The sequence below is a fragment of the Pan paniscus genome, chromosome 13, assembly GCF_029289425.2.
Source record: "Pan paniscus chromosome 13, NHGRI_mPanPan1-v2.0_pri, whole genome shotgun sequence".
Taxonomy (NCBI): Eukaryota; Metazoa; Chordata; class Mammalia; order Primates; family Hominidae; genus Pan; species Pan paniscus.
This window is the reverse complement of record NC_073262.2, coordinates 75,825,201-75,847,684: the sequence shown is the minus strand read 5'-3', so window position 1 is coordinate 75,847,684 and position 22,484 is coordinate 75,825,201. Positions and strand designations below refer to the sequence as shown.

Here is a 22,484-nt window from a genome sequence, read left to right as displayed (position 1 = left end):
GGTGGTGCACGCCTGTAGTCCCAGCTATTCAGGAGGCTGAGGCAAGAGAATTGCTTGAACCCAGGAGGTGGAGGTTGCAGTGAGCCTAGGTTGCACCACTGCACTCAGCCTGGCGACACAGCAAGACTCCGTCTCAAAAAAAAAAAAAAAAGAAAAGAAAAGATGATCCATTATTGTATCTTTTCTTTTGGCTTTGGACTCTGAGTTTCTTGTCACCCCATTTCTTTGTAGATCTGGGAGAAAGATGTTCATTTCCCTTCCAAGGGAAATAAATTGGCAGCTGCCTCTTAGTCTCTTCCCTGGCTCCCCTGATAAGCAGGTTTTATATGTCTATGATAAAAAAGTTTCAGCAAACACACATGCACAAGTATACACACACATACACACTCACCAAGAGATCATGTATTCTAGTCCCTTCATTCACATGAGAAAACTGAGACAGAGATCATCAGTGACCCATCTATGAAGCTCTGGCAGAATCAAGAGAAGATCTCACATCTCACAATTCCCATTCCATTGCTCATTCCATTCCACCACTCTAATAAATCATTCTTTCAAGTTCTCAGCATGAATGACAACAGCTGCCTGCTGCAACAACCTTTTCTATTAAAAAAAAAAAAACTACCTCAAATTGAATGGATTCAAGCCATCCAAGCTTCCTCCTTCAGAGCCTCCACTATTTGATAAATATGATAAGGTTCACAGAGGGGTATCTGGCTGGGGCTGGGTGATCAAGGTCAGTTTTCCCGCCTATCTTTGTTTCTCTCTTAACTGCCTCATACTAAGACTTATTTGTGCTCATTTCCAGTGGCAGAGTAAGTGTCGTCATCACTAATACCATGTGATTTCTTCACTCCCAAACTGGACTCAGTTGTCATATTTTCTACTACCCATGCACAGAGCATAGCTGTACAAGGTAGGTTGAAAGGCTCACATAAACAAGCACTTAGTTAATTAAAACTAACATCTCTAGGAACAAAGATAATCATATCAAATCAATACATTCAAAACATTAAAACTCACCTAACAGGTCTCTTTAATAATCAATCTCATAGGTCAATAAGAGAGCTATAAATATACAATCTACTACTGCCTCATAATCTGAAACTTGTGTTGTTTTAATTCTTTAGGTTTAATGTTAACTAAACAATGTAAAGCCAGTTGCTTACTTACTGGCTCTACAGGGAAAGAGATATAGATCCATAAAAAACTAATCAATTTAACTGAAGAATTTGGGTAGGTGCAAGTATGAGTAGAGAATGCTAAAGGGATGAATGAAATAAAGGATTGACTAGTGTGATACAAATACTGAATGAAAGAAAACTTCCGGGATTCTTTCTCCCTCTTTCAGATGAGATGACCTAGGGGAAATATGCTGGCTAAGAATGTTTGATATCTTCCTACTGAGAGTAAACTCTTGGAGAAAGAATTTCATATCACCACTCACGTTCCCTTTTCTATCCTTCACCCTCACCTCAAGAAACTAGAAAACTTCATGAATAGCTCATTAGTTGGCCAAAAATATTTTCAAAAAGCATTAAACATCAAGAGTATATAATAAGAAACAGAGTTTCTAGTCTCTTGGGAGTATCACACTTTTTTAGGGAGGAATAACATCAGCCACAAACGAGGATCAGAACACTGGATTCAGATTTAAAAAGTAAATATGACTAGTAAAAAGAAGTAGATACAATGGACATGGAAAAAAGGAGCCACATGGTATATGGGTCAGAGAAAGGTTTAACTTTAAATCAGAAATCTGACTTAAAATGTGAGGTATGGTTCCCCCTCAACCAACAATATAACCCATTCTTGGGTATTCACATTTATAAGAAATATAGACTCAAGATAAAAATTGCTACATGCCCCATTTCAGTCACAAATCTAAAGACAGTGAATTGGGGATAAAAGTCCCTCCACTTAAGAACTTAGGTTAAAATGCTACTAAGAGTAAAAGCATGTTAAACTACCTGCCGCCAGAAGATGGTATAACAGCAACCATGTCTCTCTGAGTTTAAGAACCAGTCAGCTCACAGCCTTCCAGAACCTACCTTGCATAGAAGAGGAGCTTCTGTGGAGAATCAGCCTGAGAAATTTATACCGCTTTGGTTCTACCACTAGCTAGGTGACCATGGAAAAGTTGCTTAAGTTAGAGACGTAGTTTCTTACTAGTAAAATAGGAATTATTTTATCGATCTCATAGGATTACTCTAAGTATTAGATGAGATAATTTATAGAAAGTACTTAATACAATCCTTTTTATTGAGGGTGTTTTGTTGTTATTTTCTATAAAGACAATCCAGGTTCTCACCTCTACCGAGAAGATGTGGCTAATACTTAAAGGTTTTCTTGTTTGACTTTGTTTTAATCAAAGATTTGCCAAGATAAAGATCAAAGTTATTTGTTGTAAAACCGATTATAGACCTACAAGCTATTCAGTGGATTATACAAATATGAGCATAAAGTATTAAAGATATGTGTCTTTCTGCATTTTCATGTGGCAAAACTTTCTATGTGCTGCTTTTTAGAACGCGTATTTCTGTCAGTTATAAACTGCTGCTCCAAATTATGTGATAATTTAGATCAAGGTCATTACCAACTTAGTTGACCAAACCTGAAAAATATTGTTCTTATGTCAGAGACCTTGAAGAAAGAATGCTCTAATGGGATTAAAATGCCTTGCAAAGAATTACAACATGAATAGCTCAAGAAATCTTAATTTATAAAAGGTCACAGAGTTACAAAAAACATGTTTCATTTCAGCTAATTAAATGAAATTTTAGTTAAACGGCACCTTGAAATATTGGTATTGCAGCTGCGAGTGCATTTAAATAGCATTTACGCAGATATAATTAGCACAATTAAACATGGGTAGAAGTGGAAACACTATTCTTAATTATATTGATATAATCAGTTTTATTAATGCTTTATAGCAACAAAAGTGACATCTGACAGTAACACACAATTCATAACTGAGCCTAATATTAAGCATTTTAGCATATTAAGGAATCTAAAGCTAGGTAATTGGAAAAAGAAAGAAGTCAAACACTGAATTCTTACCTGTGACAATGCCATAGTTGGGAGGTTCAAGAATTACTCCATAAAACTGGATGATGTTTCTGTGACTGAGGACACTGAGTATTTCTGCCTGTACAAAAAATAAAATGCAAAGTTGCATAACATTTCACATTTATAATAGTCAAATAAAACAGGCTTCCTATTCATTTTTTTTTGAGTTAGGGTCTTGCTGTGTTGTCCAGGCTAGAGTACAGTGGTGTGATCTTGGCTCACTGCAGCCTTGGCCTCCTGGGCTCAAGTAATTCTCCTGCCTCAGCCTCCCAAGTAGCTGGGACTACAGGCACACACCACTACACTCGGCTAATTAATTTTTTTTTTTTTTAAGAGATGGGGTCTATGTTGTCCAGGCTGATCTCGAACTCTTGGGCTCAAGCAATCCTCCCACCTTGGCCTCCGAAAGTGCTGGGATTACAGGTGTGAGCTACCATGCCCGGCCTTAGTTTTCTTTTATGTACATTTACAAAGGTATATATGTGCCCAACAAATATGTGATTCTGCTAAAGTTGTCTTTCTTGAAAGTTGAAACATTTCTACTGAAGCTTTCTGAAAATTTAAAAAGAAAATGGGGTTGAAGAAGCGATAAAAGAGGCGCTTGCTAGCAAGCCCACCTGACTGATAATGGAGGAGAATGACTGAAGAGATACCCCATTTATTTACAGTGAAGGTCCTCTTCCTAATAGTCCAATATATATATTTTGCAAAATGTCTGTTCTGAAAGGCTACAGCCAGACTGAACTTCTGTTGGTTAGATGAGTCAATAATAAGTGGGTATTCAGGTAATACCCACTTATTTATCTAATCATTTATGCAAAATATATTATTGTTCTCCTTCTGTATGCAAGGTACTATAAACATATAAAGGTAGATTCTTGACCTTCAGTGGTGATTTGATAGGAGGCCGTATTTATACATTTTGAAACGTGTTAAATACTAGAAAGTGGTACTGAAGAGTGACATGGTAAAAATAAGTTGTATTTATTAAACTTAATTTTTAAAACAAAAAAACAGATACTATAATATATATCTGCTAATGTCAACAGAAAGATGATCTCTTCATAAATCATATATTCATCAATATTTTATGACTTTTATGGAGATAAAATATGGCTAATCAAGAATTATAAATGAGGTATAAAATCACGTAAGTTAAATATAGAAAATATTCAGTATTTTTCAATGAAAGGCATATTACTGGCAGTAAGTAGACTGGAGATTTATAAGTCCCCACCCCAGAAAGAGGATCATCAAGAAGAATGTCAGCAGTTAATGAAAATGGAGACACTTTGGTCAGAAAGGGACTCCCCTTTGGGAATGTGTAAACTATGAATTAGTGTTATTTGCTAATCAGTTTTTTTCATAGGATAAGAGTTGGGATTTCATTAAAAACAGCTGCGAAACTGGTTTTGAAGGTGGTGTAACTAGGTGGAAAACAAGTTTGAGGGTCGGCATAGGGTCAATATGAAATTGAGATAAAGAATATCATTGATTGCATGAGACGCTTATCAAGCTTGATTTGACAGTGTTTTCTTATAGTAATACATGTGTCAAAGGGGGCTATCGCTGCTTAATCAAACAATTCCTTAATACTTATTGAGTGCCTCGTGTGTATAGAGGGGTCTGTGTTCATCAAGCAACCTTCTTCTCATAGTTTAGTTTCTCAAGTAGGAAGAAGATGTATTATTTGTGCAACACAACTATTCATCCACATGGCAACCCTACTTCTTACTATAATAATAAATAATAATAAATAAAGTTTATTTATTATTATTAGAAATAATAAAGCTTTTTGTAAAAATAGAATGTATGTGCAGTTTGGAAATCACAAAGCCCCCATTTTAAGTGGTAGGACCAATTGTTTGTGAATAAAGCATTAAAGTTCAATGTGAGTAAAGCAATAGAGTTAATGTTTGAACCAGTATTTGTCAAACTGAGGCAGTGTTATCCTTCGGCATATTCTTTGGGGCACCTGAATTTTGTGATCATTAAGGATTTTTCTATCAATAAAGAATAAATACAAGTATATTCTGAATCCTTGGATGACCACTTTACAATGCAGCATGATGGGATTTTCAGTGTGCCAGCTAGTTTCCATGTTTATATTTAAGATATTGCCAAGTGATATCTTGAGGAGATAGGATTGATCATTTCAGGTGCCGGTAAGCATGTCTAACAGCTGTTAGGCTGGCAAATGCTAATGTCAAAATAACAATCATTATCCTCTAACCCCTTGTTGTGCTCATATTTTTTGCAAAAAAATTTGCAGTTTTATTTCCAAGTAAATGACATTTTCATGAAATAAGATTTTAGGTTCTTATATAATAAACTAAGAATCTGATTTAACATAATAAAAACAACATGTTATTTTAGAGTGCTGTACTGATTTCATGGAAATGGGCCAACAGTAAACAGAGGCAGACTGAATAAGTAAGTTATATGTTTGTAATAAATGAAGGTCAAATGACATCATGATGTCAGCAATTCAAATAAGCTCCAATAAAAACAAGTGTGAGGTTAACCAAATTATTAAAACCTGTGTTGTTGCAATCACCCTCTGACAGCAAGCAGATATACTCTCTGGATTTTGCCTTTATAGGCACCTGCTTGCAAGAGCTCATTAAAAAAAAAAAACTGTTGGCTGGGCGCAGTGGCTCACGCCTGTAATCCCAGCACTTTGGGAGGCCGAGGCGGGTGGATCACGAGGTCAGGAGGTCGAGACCATCCTGGCTAATACGGCGAGACCCCGTCTCTACTAAAAATACAAAAAAAAATTAGCCGGGCGTGGTAGCGGGCGCCTGTAGTCCCAGCTACTCGGGAGGTTGAGGCAGGAGAATGGCGTGAACCCGGGAGGCGGAGCTTGCAGTGAGCCAAGATAGCGCCACTGCAGTCCAGCCTGGGCGAAAGAGCGAGACTCCGTCTCAAAAAAAAAAAAAAAAAAAAAAAAAACTGTTGCAATAAATGTGTAGTAAATAATTTCTCACTGAATTGCTGTTTTTCCTTTGTTTTCCAGATTTATATTCTGGGATAATCTAGCAAATGAGCTGTGCATCAAAATAATGGATTAGTGGTTTAAAAATGTGTTCACTCTTAAAAGGAAAACATGAAAATGATGAAAGCTAAAATAATGGTCCACCATACAAAAGTATATCTTTTTACACTATTAAAACCAACATAAGCCATTTATTTTCAGTAAATATAATTGGATAACAATCGTTAATTTAAACTGTATTGATTTTATTTTTGTTTAATTAAAAAATTGGTTTTGAATTTACCTGTGTATGAGAGTTATAAGGAGTTAATTCTTAGTTTTATGTTTATGTATATTTAAGTTACACAGAAATAATTTCAGTCAACATGTGAAATCTGGAAGACTAAAATTTTCTATATAAAAGATCTACACATTTCTCAGTGTGCAAAATGCTTTTCTAGGGAGTCAAACAGATACTTGGACCCAATGTCCAAAGCAGCATTATTCACAATAAACAAAAGGTAAAAACAACCAAAGTGTTTATCAACTGACAGATAAAATGTGAGGCTATATATAAAAACAATGAAACATTATTTCTGCTGTAAATAGGAATTAAGTTTGGATATGCACTGCATCATGAATGGGCCTTGAAAATATTACGCTAAGTAAAATATGCCAGGCACAAAAGGGCAGATACTGTATGATTCTACTTATATGAACTATCTTGAACAGACACATTCAGCAATAAAGAAAGCAGATTAGAGGTTGTAACCAGGGGCTGATGGGAGGAGAAAATGAGGAGTTATTGCTTAATGGGTACAGCGTTTCTGTTTGGGGTGATGAAAATTTTTGTAAACAGTGGTGATGGGTGCACACCACTGTGACTACAATAAATGCCACTGGCCAGGCACGGGGACTCATGCCTGTAATCCTAGCATTTTGGGAGGCTGAGGCAGGAGAAGAGAAGCACTTGAACTCAGGAGTTTGAGATCAGCTTGGGCAACATAGTGAGACCTTGTCTCTACTAAAAATAAAAAGTTAGCCAGGTGTGGTGGCACATGCCTGTGGTCCCAGCTACTCAGGAGGCTGAGGCAGTAGGATGGCTTGAGCCCAGGAGGTCAAAGCTGCAGTGAGTTGTGACTGTGCCACTGCATTCCAGCCTGGGCAACAGAGTGAGACCCTGTCTAAATAAACAAGTAAATCCACTGAATTATACACTTAATTACGCTGAAATAGCAAATTTTATGCTATGCATATTTTACCACAATAAAAAAGTTTAAAAAATGGTATTCTAAATTTTTGCAGAGATGAGTGATCAGAGTCTATGTATTCAATAGTCATCTTAAAGTTATACAAACTACGGTCTAAGTATCCATAAGATAAACATGTAATTTTCCAAACTAGGACTTGGAGGATCTAAGAAAAGACTGGGACAGACTGCAACAATATATATACATTTTTAGACAGAGTCTCACTCTGTCGCCCAGGCTGGAGTACAGTGGTGCAATCTCCACTCACTGCAACATCTGCATCCCAGGTTCAAGCAATTCTCCTGCCTCAGCCTCCTGAGTACCTGGAATTACAGGCACGCACCACCACACCCAGCTAATTTTTGTATTTTTTTTTTTCAGTAGAGACAGGGTTTCACCATGTTGGCCAGGCTGGTCTCGAACTCCTGATCTCAGATGATCCACCTGCCTTGGCCTCCCAAAGTGCCAATTTTAACTCAGGCTCTAAGATTCTCCATAAAATAAAGGGCCCCAATCTGAGATATAAACGGAGGAATCAAGGTCTATTCATAAAAATGTCTAATAGTCATGTCCTATTAGGGTACCAAAATGTCTCTACAGATTATTGTTTGCCTGCTCTTACTGTTTCCAGCTGGGGCCAGTTCCTTTCTCCTTTCCTCTTTCCTTTATCAGAAAAATTACAGAAGTTTTAGTTTGTTGATTAACCTGGGAGGTCGTGAGTATTTTGTTGTTAGTTTTATCGGCATTTCTATAAGTTTACAGGGGAAAACGAGCCATTAGCTCAGTTTGCCATGTTTCCAGACATCGACTAACACACAGGTTCCAAATGACTGATTCAGAGATATTAAAAGAAGTTAAATATCATAGTTTTAATTATCTTCCTTTGAAGTATTTCCAACAGTTAAAAAATATCTCCATCTTCAGAAGGACTCTTTTCCTTCAATTCAAAACTTTTTTTCAACCTAATCCCAAATTTTATTTTGTTTATTTAATTTTGGAGAGCTGCCATAGACTCCTTAAAAGATTCTGTGTCTTTAAAGCTTGTTTTGCAAACATCGACAAATGGGACTAATTAAACTGAAGAGCTTGTGCACAGCAAAAGAAACTGTCAACAGAGTAAACAGTCTACAGAATGGGAGAAAATATTTGCAAACTATGCATCTCACACAGGTCTAATGTCCAGAATCTATAAGGAACTTAAAAAAGTTTACAAGCAAAAAACAACCCCATTAAAAAGTAGGCAAAGAACATGCACAGACACTTTTCAAAAGAAGACATACATGCGGCCAACAAGCATATGGAAAAATGCCCAACATCTCTAATCATTAGAGAAATGGAAATCAAAACCACAATGAGATACCATCTCACACCAGTTAGAATGGCTATCATTAAAAAATCCCAGCACTTTGGGAGGCCAAGGCGGGCAGATCACGAGGGCAGGAGTTCGAGACCAGCCTGGCCAACATGGTGAAAACCTGTTTCTGCTGAAAATACAACAATTAGCTGGGCATGGTGGCACACACCTGTAATCCCAGCTACTCCAGAGGCTGAGGCAGGAGAATCGTTTAAACCTGGGAGGCGGAGGTTGCAGTGAGCTGAGATTGCACCACTGCACTCCAGCCTTGCGACAGAGCTAGACTCCGTTTCAGAAAAAAAAAAAAAAAGTCAAGAAATAACAGATGCTGGTAAAGTTGTACAGAAAAGGGAATGCTCATACACTGCTGGTGGGAATGTAAATTAGTTTAGCCATTATGAAAGGCAGTTTGGAGATTTCTCAAAGAACTTAAAACAGAACTAGCATTCAATCCAGCAATTCTATTACTTATATTCCACACTTACATTCCATTACTGGGTAATGGAATATAATGGGGGAAACCCAAGGGAATATAAATCATTCTACCATAAAGACACATGTTCGTCACAGCACTATTCACAATAGCAAAGACATGGAATCAACCTAAATGCCCATCAAAGGTAGACTGGATAAAGAAAATGTGGTACATACATACCATGGAATACTATGCAGCCATAAAAAAGAACAAGATCATGTCCTTTGCAGAAACATGGATGGAGCTAGGAATACTATGCAGCCATAAAGAACAAGATTGTGTCATTTGCAGTAACATGGATGGAGCTAGGAATATTATGCAGCCATAAAAAAGAACAAGATTATGTCCTTTGCAGAAACATGGATGGAGCTGGAGGCCATTATCCTAAGTGAGCAAAGGCAGGAACAGAAAACCAGATACAACATATTCTCACTTAAAAGTAGGAGCTAAACACTAAGTACACATGGACACAAAGTAGGAAACAATAGACACAGGGGTCTACTTGAAGGTGGAGGGTGGGAGGAGGGTGAGGATTGAAAAACTACCTATAGGGTACTATGCTAATTACCTGGGTGATAAAATAATCTGTACAACTAACTGCCCACGACACACAATTTACCCATGTTACAAACCTGCACATGTACCCCTAAACCTAAAAGTTAAAAAGCTTGTTTTACACCTTTTGTATTCCATTTATGTACTCTATATGTATTTGTGATAAATATTGTAAAAATAAAATTGAGTTCACTTATTTTTGTGAAAGAAAGCAAAGATACCAACAACAACCTGTTGATGGGTATAGAATGAAAGCAATCGTTTATGAAGCCCCACATCATAAGGCTGGCAGGTTCCACTTACATCTTATACTCAGAACAGGCTTTTCTCTCTGATTGTCAACAGCTACTTCCCTCCACCTAGCAGCAAGATTGTGTCTCAGCGGGGTCCATGCTTCTGCATGTGATGTGGCACTGACACAAGGTACACTTCTTTTGCCCATGAATGTCAATTACTCCTTCAAGTCCTCTAGTGTGTGTGGTATTTAAGCATATAACTACTCCACGGACCCTGATCTCTAAGGTCCTCACCAATTTTTTTTTTTTTTTTTTTTGGAGACGGAGTTTCATTCTTGTCGCCCAGGCTGGAGTGCAATGGCGCAATCTTGACTCACTGCAACCTCCGCCTCCTGGGTTCAAGCGATTCTCCTGCCTCAGCCTCCTGAGTAGCTGGGATTACAGGCGCCTACCACCACACCCGGCTAATTTTTGTATTTTTAGTAGAGATGAGGTTTCACCACGCTGGCCAGGCTGGTCTCAAACTCCTGACCTCAGGTGAGCCGCCCGCCTCAGCCTCCAAAAGTGCTGGGATTACAGGTGTGAGCCACCATGCCCAGCCGGTCCTCATCAATTGTAGGAGTCTATCATTTCATCAGAGTGTGGCAGTAAGAGAAAGAAGAGTGGTTCATCCAATCACTCAGCTGAAGCCATCTCCTCACTGCACTCTACATCCAAGGTCCAAGGCTCTCTCCAAAAACTGCATCTGCAAAATGCCAATATGATCCAGGGTCACTATATTCCCCCAAAGTTCAAGAATATAGGAGATGATCCTACATATTTTAAAAATAAAAATTATGTGTATAGAAAAAAGGCAAGGAAGAAAGAAAACATTATTGTGGTCATCTATTTCTAAGTGGCAGAAAGAATAGGGATTGTAATTTTTTTTGTTTCCCAAATTCTTTACAATAAGTCTATGTAATTTTTATAATCAGAAAAAGCAGTACAGGCATGTTATATGTAATATATATAAGAACATATGACTATGAAATTTAAAATATTTATTTGCATGGAAAGATTCTCCCTAGGATTGGGTCAGGAAAAAGTGAAGCTCTTTCCTTACCTTCCCAGGACTACAGTAGGCATATAAAAACTCATTTAGTTAACCACTGACCTGTGATTTTCTCCCGATACGGCTCTGGAACAAACCAGGGTTCATTCAGGTTACTCTTACAGAAGGCCATAGGTTCTGAGAAGCTATGAGACTAAAGATGTGGATACTGGAAATCACGTGGGCTCTAGATGGACTTCAACCTACTCGGTATGCATGTGGTTCAGCATTTTATTACATAATGCTCCTCTCCCTTCTTGTGTCTGCTCCTATGGTCTGCTACCCTTTAGAAGAGCCTTTCCTACTTTGCTCCTCTTATAAAATATCTAGTATAATACCACATGAGTGAGAAAAGTCAGATACCCTATATATAGGAAGCACTAACATTTAAAGGATGAATGAACAGTATTTGATGATAATGATATTCAGTGTGTTTAAATAATTATGGAGAGCCTATGTTAGCAAATGTTAACCCTGAACCGTACCGTGAGAAGAGTAAAATGCCGGGAGGTATGAATTTGCTTCAGTATTCATTCTGCTCTTTTACATGCTTAAGGGTTACTTAGGGTACATTTCATAAGAGTAACAGTCAATCAATTATATAATTGCAGTAGGAAGCACACTTCAGAGTTATGTTCACTAGTTCATTGTGGATTTAAACTTCAAGAATGAGGATTTGGACAGCTGCACTTTGCCTCTTTGTAGGCACTGTTGCCCAAGGCAATTACATGAGCACAATTTCTTGAGAATCCTTTGCTGCTTTGCATTCTTCAAGCATGCCCTTGCCTTTGCATTGTACTTTTTCTTTGCCGTGTATTTAAATGTAGGGTTTTAGGATTAAGCAAGGATGAAAGGCTTACTTAACCTTAAACCCTCTATTTCCAATTTTCTACCCAATACATTTTGCCATGTATTTCCAAAGTCACCTCTACAGATGAGCCAGCCTTTTGCCAAGTCCACATTCAATACCCATTATTTGACCTGAAAGCTACGGTAGGTGCTTCTTTGCTGTGTGCTGACAGATGGACCCCTGGTACTCAGTAGTGGGGCCACATTGCACACAAGCTCCATTCCTAGGCCAGGGCCAGTATCATAAATATCCACAACAAATGAACCAGGGTCTCCTCAGTGCAGCATACCTCTTATCTTTATCACTACAGAGTCCAGAACTATTGTACTTGGCAGCAGAATGTGAACGCAAGGAGAAATTATTGATTTAGAAACTCCTAAAACAGTATTTACAAATCTATAACGTCAAAACAGCTAGATCTTTCAGGAAAGATGTAGGGAGAACTTCCCTTGCCTGCTAATTGTTTCAGGCTCTGATTATAAAGAAAACGAAGGAGAGTTTTCAATCTCAGTTATCAAAAGTATAAAAGGTTCATGATCCCAGGATCTTGACTGAGTCAAAAACGAAACAAAATGCTGCTTAATTCAGTGCATTTTTACCCCAAGAGTATCATAACCGGGGCTTTTTTAAAATAAAAATAAAAAACTTCATTCTTACCTGTATGACAAGATGGAAAACCAGCCTTTCTACGTCTAAAACTGCTGTGCTACAACTTTAAAAGCAGGCTTGGAGGATTTTCAATCCTGTATATAATCACCAGAGAGTTATACACAGGTCATGCCCTTTGAGTCACTTTGGGCTTAACAAGACCCATTCAGTCACAGTCACATAAAAAGCAGCAAACTTCACAATTCCATAGGTTCTTTTTCAAATGATGCTCTTTAGTATTCAGGGCAATAAAGAAGGATAAATGAACTGAATTCAAACCCATAATAGAATACATCCTATATTCTGAATGATGTTTGACATCATGAAGACTTTTCTTTGGAAGAAAAACAGTTACAAATGCTATGAAAAAAAAAATACACCAGTCATTTCCCCACTCTTCTTAAGCAACTGAGATGGAGTCACCAGTGTTGGGAAGTCTCCTATTGCTCAATGGTATTCCTGGTGTGATGCAGCCGACTCACTGTGTGCAGTCACTTGGGAGGAGCCTGGGCTTCCCTCCAGGGATCTAGAGCTGCTCTCTAGTTAAGTACATACCCAACTAAGGGCAGACTCACCTGGCAGGATAGGAGGGTGGCAAAAACTGGATGAAACAGAGTGAAGATTTAAGACCAGGGATTCAAGAGCTATTTCCAAATCACAAAAAGGCAAAGAGATTTTACATTCTTTGTGTTCACACCAGAATGTCACTGATAACATGAAAAAGTAAGGCCAGGTGTGGTGGCTCACCTCTGCAGTCCCAGCACTTTGGGAGGCCAAGGCAGGCAGATAACTTGAGCTCAGGAGTTCAAGACCAGTCTGGGCAACATAGTGAGACCCTATCTCTACAAAAAATGCAGAAATTAGCCAGGCGTAGTGGCATGTGCCTGTAGTCCCAGCTACTCAGGAGACTGAGGTGGGAGGATCACTTGCACCTAGGAGGTCCAGGCTGCAGTGAGCTGAGACCATGCCACTGCACTCCAGCCTGGGCAACAAAGATCCAGGAAAAAAAAAAAAAAAAAGGAAGGAAGGAAAGAAAAGAAAAGGAAAGAAAGAAAGGAAAGAAAGAAAGAGTAAAATACATTGAAACAACCCGTACTCAGTTTGGGTGACAAAAACACAGACAAGAATTCAGTCGGCTTTCTGTCAAACAACTTATGCAACTTGGTCGAAGCAATCATACGGAAATTATCCCCAAAGAAAATCCCCAAACAAGGCTTCAAATTGGAACTAATGAAGGATTAGGCATCTAAGAAATTGAATAGCAATATAACTTAATCAAACATTGGACTAGGTGAGTAAAAATTTAATTCTGTTCCAAAATGGATGGCCCTAAAGCGACCTGGTCACTCTGGGCCTTTTTTCCTTCCTACAAAATGACTTGGTTGCACAAAATTGTCATTCAGATCCCTTCATGCTTTACATTTCTATCCATTTTTGTGAAAAAATTAATGTATTATTAACAGCACACAGAGTAGGTGCTCAATAAATATGTGACAAATGGATTGGAGGTAATTAACCATGTTGTATTAGGACAGCCTCTGGAGTCACATAGGCTTCATTACAACGTTGGCTCTGCCACTTATCAGTGAGGTGACTTTGAGGAAGTTATTTAAACCTGAGACTCAGTTTTCTCATCTGTAAAAGGCAGACAGTAATCCTACTCCAGTGCCCAGCAAATGCCAGGTTGCTCCACCAATGCTAAGTCCTTTCTCTGACATCTTTCTCCTTCCTTTATAATCAATGATCATTCAGAAGCAAGTCAAGCTTATGAGTAAATTCCTATGTCTTCCATCAATGGATTCCATTTACATATTTTGCTTGTTTTAATTAGCCTCATGTAGTGATTATATTCGACTGTCCTTGTTTACTTATGTTTTTACCTAAATATAGCACTTTGACATTTCCAAAGCATTTATCTTACTTGACTCTCAAAAATGAGATATTGTATTGTATTTAAGTGTTGAGAAAATTGGGTCTTTGATTTGATTTTCTCAAGCTTACTTGCCTAGTAAATGTAATAAAGTCTGATGCCAGGTCACCTGCCTCTGCCTCTTTTTATATATTCTCCTCCCCCTTACTCCCTTTAAAAAAAGTCCAGTAAAATCATAGGTCCTTCTAAACATTTTTTATTAAAGCTTTCCCCTGCTCAAAGAGATTTCAACTTGCAGACTCTATAATACTAGCTAACATGTATTGAGTACCTACTGTGAGCTAGGCCAAAAACTTCCTGTAGATTGAGCCCTTACATTCTCACAGCAAACATGAGTTAGGGCTTACTATTAATCACCCTTTCACAGGGGAAGAAACCTGGGCAAGGAGAAACTTTAAAACTTGCCCGAGGGTACAAGAAATGGCAAAGCCAGGTTTTTAGTACAAGTAGTATGATCTCAAAGCCCTGCTTATCATCAGTAAACCATACCACTCCACTTCACAAACCTAATTTGAATACAGAATAAAATGAACAAGGAAAAATTAACTGGTCTAGAAAGTTCCAAAGCTCCCTTTAGTTACAGAAGCATGAGAAACAACGCATCAGCTTCCTCTTAGGGCCTGAGCTGCTGTCCCCACTATAAGATTTCCAAGTCTTCCTGACACTCAACTGTGCAGAATCAGGTCAAGAACCAAGATCTAACTCCCTACAGGCACTAGGCCATCAGGCCAACCAGCATCAACCAATTTTATAGCTAATAAAACCAGTTAATTGCACAGCAGGAGGCACTCTCTCTATGCAAAAATTACATGGTTAGAAATTTTGAGCGACTCTCACAATCTGATTAGCTAAGTGCTTTATAATATTACTCTCCAGTGAAACAGAGTTTGATTATTTACATCCCATAAGAGAAATGTTTGCCATGTTTATTATGGAAATCTACAAAATCATTTAAAAGAATTTAGCAAATTTAATTTTAAAAGAGTCTGAAAGTCCTTTAACATCTTTTAGACTCCAATTAGACAGTGTCTTGAACACTTGGATTCTTCAGCTACATTAATGATTTTACTATTTTGGGGTTCTGTCAGCACAAACAGTAACTAAAGGCATATGGGTGATAGCTGGCAGATATTTTTAGTTTTATTAATTGCAAAAAAAAAAAAAAAGGTACCAAACCCTAACTAATACATAGTAAAGATAATCTGGAATCATAGAATATTAAGAATGGAAGGGATTTGAAGTCTTTCAGTCTTTTTCTTTCTAGTCCTCAACTACAAGCCCACTTTAAGGCAACTCCACTCTTAAAGGCAAAAGATCACTTCTCCCCTAATGGCTTGATGAACAGATCGCCTCCATTTGAATGAACTGTCTCATACTTAATAACCATGACTCCAGCCACCATCTTTCCTTTCGCTAACAAAGGAGTCAAAAGGGACACCCATATTTTCACCTGCACAGGGGTTGGTGCCCCTAACCCCTGCATTGTTCAAGGGTTGACTGTATTTTATAGTGTATCTCAAATTGCAGTCTTTAAAAGAAGATTCCAGGGGTCCACAGATTCACAGATCCTTGATGGCCCATGAAACCAAAACTCAAAGAAACACTGGCCTAATCAAAGGGTTACCTCTTGGTTTCCCATCTGTACATACAAATACTATTTCCTTGACTTTGTCTACGCCAGGAACTTTCACCAGCATTCTACTTTAGCTCCTTATGACCATCTCTTAGGTAATGGTACCAACAGTGGTCTGTTAGGAACCAGGTCGCACAGCAGGAGGTGAGCAGCTGGCGAGCGAGCATTCCCGCCTGAGCTCCGCCTCCTGTCAGATCAGAGGCAGCATTAGATTCTCAGAGGAGCACAAACCCTATTGTAAACTGCACATTCAAGGGATCTAGGTTGCACGGTCTTTATGAGAATCTAATGCCTGATGATCTGAGGTGAAACAGTTTTATCCTGAAACCATCCCCCACCACCGCCCCATCTGTGGAAAAACTGTCTTCCACAAAACCAGTCCCTGATGCCAAAAAGGTTGGGGACTGCTGTCTTAGACCCTTTCATTACCCAGCCACCTCACTTAGAAACCCTTCTCTGACCTCAATCTCTTATGCTTACTCCCGTGAAATCAGCTCTTCGGTTGACCAGGTTGAGGCTTCTAGTCCCTCAATTCCTTTCTAATAAATGGGGTTCTACTAAAAGAAACAGAGATCCAAAATAACAGTGCTTTAAACAAGATAGAGTTTTATAACAAATCAGTCTTGAAATAACAAAATGTCTCAAAACACGAAGGCTGCAAGAATCCCAATATGGCAGCTCAACAATTCATTATTCTACCATCCTTAGCAATGGCTTACATCCTCGAGGTTGTGTGGTGGTCCCAGTGTAACCCCTGAAGTTCCAAACCGTTAAATTTACATTCCAGGCAGCAAGAAGGAAAGTACACCAGGGTGTCCTCTTAGGTCAGCTTCTTTTAGAGAGCTTTCTCAGCAATCTCATCTAGAAAGTTCTGCCTATATCTCATAAATGAGTTCTATTTTCAGGAAGGGCTGGGAAATGTAGTTTTAAGCTGGGTATAGTGGCACATCTAACAATACAGGAATCCTAAGGAAGATGAGGAGAATATTACTGTGTAAGCAGCTAATAATTAATGCCATATCTATCAAGCTATCAGAGATCAAGGTTCTGTTTAATGGAAGAGTCGCTAGGGTACCACAACAACATTTTGCACTCCTTGGTCAAATAATCCCAAAACATACTTGCCAAAACCCTAAAGTTCCAGTCCCCATGCTACCAATCTCTAAGTATGGAAAAAAATCCAATAATTACCTTTCTATGCCCCTCAGTACTTTCAGATAAGCTTTTCTGACAGATCTGTACTGAAACAGTTAACATGGTGTAGTTATGATCTGTACATTTATTGAAAGCTAAAGGATGAAAGCAATCATTTTGAGTATCTCCAGTTAGTTTCCTCTTTCACTCTCCATTCAACATTCACCCAACAAATATTTATGAAGTATATATGATGTGCCAGGCACTATTTTTTGGCGCTAAGGACAGTGGTGAACAAGACAGCAAAACCTTTTTCCTCATGGAGCCTACTATCTAGCTGGAAAAGACGGACAATAATGATATCAAGAAATATACAAGATAATTTTCATGAGTAAGCTACAACACACCTCAGCTCTTCTCATGTCTTCTAGTACTCTTGCTTTTTCATCCTCAATAGATTACTATGAATACTCTCACATTAGGGAAACTATGAATACTCTCACATTAGGGAAACTGGTAGAACTCAGCACTCCTACCTTACACCTACGCCTTTCTTTCTGTCTCAGAGAAAAATGTACCCCTCCCCTTCCCCAGATTTTACCTCCCCCTCTTCTCTCAGGATATCGCTCTCCATCGATATTCTTTCTGAAATATTCCATCTCTTTCTAGTTCCATCCTCTAGGCCTAAGAAAATGTTTTTCATCTCTCCAAAAAACAACTTTTCTTGACCCTTCCCTCCTTCTCAAACTACTTTCCTGAACACCAAAACTTCCTGAAATAATACTTTACACCACGTTCCATTTCCTCACTTTCTATTGGCACCCTAATCCCATTATATTTGGTTGGATTTCTATAGTAATGCTAAAGTTTCCCTAAGTAACTTGGAATTCTGATCTTTTCTTTCAAGTATCCTATATAGGTTATAGTCTGAGTTTTAACATTAAATGTAACCATGCCTCTCCTTAACATTCTGATATTGTCCTTAGTATCTACATTATTTTATATATTGATACGAATTAAAACAAGGATGGCAGAGTGCATCAGAGTGCTGGAAGTCAAATAAAAAGAAATAAACTCCTGCTATCAAGGGCTTACCCACTATCATGGGAAAAATAAAAGTACCTATTAACAAGATGCCACGTAACAACCATCAGAAGTACAAAACACGTGAAGGATCTGTATTAAAATTAGGGAAGTTGGGAGGTAATGGACAGTGTCAACTAGACCATGAAGAATGGATTAGGCTGGGCACGGTGGCTCATGCCTATAATACCAGCACTTTGGGAGGCTGAGGCAGGTGGATCACCTGAGGTCAGGAGTTCAAGACCAGCCTGGCCAACACAGTGAAACCCCATCTCTACTAAAAATACAAAAATTAGCCAGGTATGGTGGCACATGCCTATAGTCCAAACTACTCGGGAGGCTGAGGCAAGAGAATTGCTTGAACCTGGGAAGCAGAGGTTGCAGTGAGCCGAGATCATGCCACTGCACTTCAGCCTGGGCAACAGAAAAAGATCCCATCTCAAAAAAAAGAGAATGGATTCCATTTGGGTTCATAGCTGGGACGGGGTGCATGCCTGAGAAACGGCAGCACTTTAGTTTGGCTGGAATGTGGTGTAGTGATAGGGTAACAGGCAGGTAATGGAATTGCTAACACACAGCAGTGTGACTGCTAACATATGCCAAGCTGATATTTATGTCAAATTTCGGTGGGAGTGACTCCTAAAAAGCAAGAAAACAAACAGTCGACTCTCTGTATCTGTGGGCTCCATATCCGTGGATTCAACCGACTACAGACCTAAAATATTGGAAAAAATTTAAAGATAACAATACAACAATAAAAAATAATACAAGTAAAAATATGTGATAAGAATTACTTACAGAGCATTTACATTGTAATAGGTATTATGAGTAATCTAGAGATGATTTATACAGGAGGATACGTGTAGGTTCTGTGCAAATACTACATCATTTTATACAAAGGACTTAGGCATCCACAGATTTTGGTATCTAGGAAATCCTAGGACAAATCTTCTGCAGATACCGTGAAATGACTAATTCTTAGGTTTACTTCAAAGAAATCTTCCAGGATCAGCAAGGCCTACAGAGGTAAAAGAATCACTACTTTCCCATAAGTTAGAACTTCAAGGTCATCTGCTCCAGTTGTCTAATGAAGTAACCCTCTTAGTAATATTCTAAGAAACAGGCATCCTACTGACTGAACACTTCCAGTGACAGATGAACACCAGGGAAACAGTGATGCATTGTTGGAAATTTGGAAATGATCAACCTACTAAATGGGTGTCAGCAGAGACATGTCAAGTCATCCTAAAGTGAAAGACCCTTTCAGGCCATGAGGATGGAGAATAACTTGATAGAAAGTTTTAACATATTTAATAAAATTGTGTGAGTATTCAGAGGTAGTCATGGACAGTCAGTTACAAAGACTTAGAGAAAAGTTAAAGAGATGATAAGCCCTAACAGGGGAGGGGTGAAAATGGGAGGCGTAACAACTTCTCCAGTAAGGTGGGCCTCCTGTTGAAGGGTAGGTAAATCGATTATCAGCTGAATGTGGTATCAGAACATATTCAAATCCTATTACTAACTGCTCTTGCTCTGAATTCACATTCATAAAGCAATCTTTTATAAGTTTGTTTCCCATACACCTTATCTAAAAATAGAAAATTTAGAGATTAGCAATATGGTTTAATTATTTAGTCTCAATCAAATTATATGTGATTTAGCATCCCTGAGAGTCCATTCAACTCTGAACTCTTAAGATTAAATTTCCAAATGCATAAATCAGAAGCCACTTCAACAGGGACTTATTTGGGCAGCCACCAGCATTCCCTAGAGTGTGCCTTCACTATATTCTTGGGAGCCTCAAATCTCCTAAAGTAGGAAACTATTTTTCAAAATAGCCTATTCTACTTCTACTATGTCAAATTACTAGAGTTGACCTACGTAACTTGTGGTGCAAGTCTTGATCTTGCTTGCTGTATCTATTTCAGCTCAGATTTTTATCTCCTTATTTCTAAATACCGTCTCACCCCAAATTCTAGTTTTTCTCTTTGCTTGAAGATTCAGCGGGGTGTCCTTAATCTGACTGTCACTCTACTTAACTTACTATCTTTGAGCAGAAGGGTTTTTTTAAAAGGGCTCCTTTAAGAGCATTCGATAAGTGGTACTTAACAACACTGTAACTGGTCCATTCTTCCATGCCTGTTGACTGAAGCAGTGTTTGTGTAACAAATACCATTTATTTCATGCAACAAAGCTTAGAACCTAGGGGAGATCAGAGACAACAGGCTTCAATCTGTATTCTGAGTTCTCCAGGTAGAACTCTTCCCATGTAACAGCCTATAATCATCACTAAAAGTCCCAGACAAAATAATCCGAGATTTTCTGAATACTGCTTATCAACTAAATATGACCTTCAAGAGACAAGAATCGTTCTGCATGTAAACAAATATAAACCTGGTGATGACTGATGCAATATACCAATCTACATCAGAGCAACATTCTGGCAGCCTGAGACATTTATTAACAAAATACACAGAAGGTCATTGCTGAACTGAGCTGAGATGTAGTGGTCCAACAGTGAGCCCAGAGATGAAGAAAATAAATTAGAACATCAACATGTTTTCCAGGAGATAAAAAATCATGGGCTATGAAGCATGAGAGTATAGACCCTGTTAAGAGCCTATAGAAAGGTATATAAAATTTGAGACAGATGAGGCAGACCACATAGTTTATTATAATTATTTTGCAATGAATGAATGTAATAACTGTGGAGTTTCAGAAGTTGTAAGCTGAGTACAATCTGACTCATACATTACAATAGCTGACACCTATGGAGCATTTCCTGTGTATCAACACTGGCTCATCACTTTACATACATTAACTCATTTAGTCCATAGGAGAAATACTGTTATTCCAGTGTGTCACTAAGAAAGTAAGGAACAGAGAGGTTAAGTAACTTGGTTATATAGCTGAGAAGCAGTGAAGCCAAAATTCAAACGAGGCAATCTGGCTGCAAAGCCTATGAATTCAATCATGACATAGGAATATAAATTCTCAAAATCACATAGATGTACATGCCTGCACATTTCGATAATATTACATATAAATAAACACCTATTACTAGACATATGCCTAGGCCTTTGTATACAGTAAATGTTCTAACATATTTAGTAATAGTTGATCTGAGTATGGAAGCAACTTTAAGATCACAATCAAGACACCTGCATTCTAGGCTGGCTTCTGATACTGAATGACTGTGTGACTTGGGGCGTCAGCTTATCTATTGATAAAATGTCAAAATGTGGAAGTAAAAGGGACAGATGGAATGATCTAGTCTCTTCAAGTCTAACATTCTGACTTAAATCTAATTTAACTGGTATAGGGTGGGGCTCAGGCATGGGTGCTTCTTAGAAGCTTCCCAGCTTCCAAGGTGAGTCTAATATGTAGCCAGGATTCTCTGAGTAACTGTCAGAGGGTTTTCCACAACAGCTGTTTCATTTTACATTCCCCTCAGAAGGGTTTGTGGGTTCTAACTTCTCTACACCCTTGCCAACACTTGTTATTGTCTAATAACAAGTGAGTGGTTCTGTGGCAAGCTAAACTGTAGCCTAGTTGCCTTGGAGTCTGAAAACCCTGGAGCTAAATTTCAGCTCTATCATGTATGAGCTGTGTGGTCTTCCAGGTCTCTCAATTAAGTGTGTTCTTTATATGTAAAATAAAACCAGTATCCACTTAACACAGTTACAAGGACCAAACTCCCATGTAAAGTACATGCTAGGCACATGGTTTTCCTCAATAAATGTTAGCTGCTAGAAATTGTACCTACATTAAAACAATTTTTTTTGGTCGGGTGTGGTGGCTCACGCCTGTAATCTCAGCACTTTGGGAGGTCAAGGCGGGCGGATCACAAGGTCGAGTTCAAGACCAGCCTGACCAACACGGTGAAACCCCATCTCTGCTAAAAATATGACAATTAGCTGGGTGTGGTGGTGTGTGCCTGTAATCCCAGCTACCCAGGAGGCTGAAGCAGGAGAATTGCTCGAACCCGGGAGGCACAGGTTGCAGTGAGCCGAGATCACCCATTGCACTCCAGCCTGGGTGACAGGACAAGACTTTGTCTCAAAGAAAAAAAATTTTTTTAAGGATATGCAGAACTGAACTCGGATACACAGAACATCAGCCTGAACAATCAATTGCTGGAAAACAGATCCACAGACTGACAGCAATAGCACTCTCTCTTTCATGAGAGAAGAGGCTGAAACA

At 38.6% G+C, this 22,484-nt stretch overlaps 1 protein-coding gene across 3 annotated transcripts in view; it reads right to left on the bottom strand.

Moving 5' to 3' along the window:
• Window positions 1–22,484, bottom strand: part of MAP3K20 (mitogen-activated protein kinase kinase kinase 20) — a 193,358-nt gene that overhangs the window by 94,551 nt on the left and 76,323 nt on the right. For all 3 annotated transcript variants that reach the window (XM_055108786.2, XM_034954519.3, XM_034954521.3), the window contains one exon: window positions 3,061–3,148. Coding sequence is in view for 2 of the 3 variants with exons in the window: in XM_034954519.3 (XP_034810410.2) it covers window positions 3,061–3,148 (88 nt within the window). In the remaining variant the exon portion in view is untranslated. The remainder of the gene's footprint in view (window positions 1–3,060; window positions 3,149–22,484) is intronic.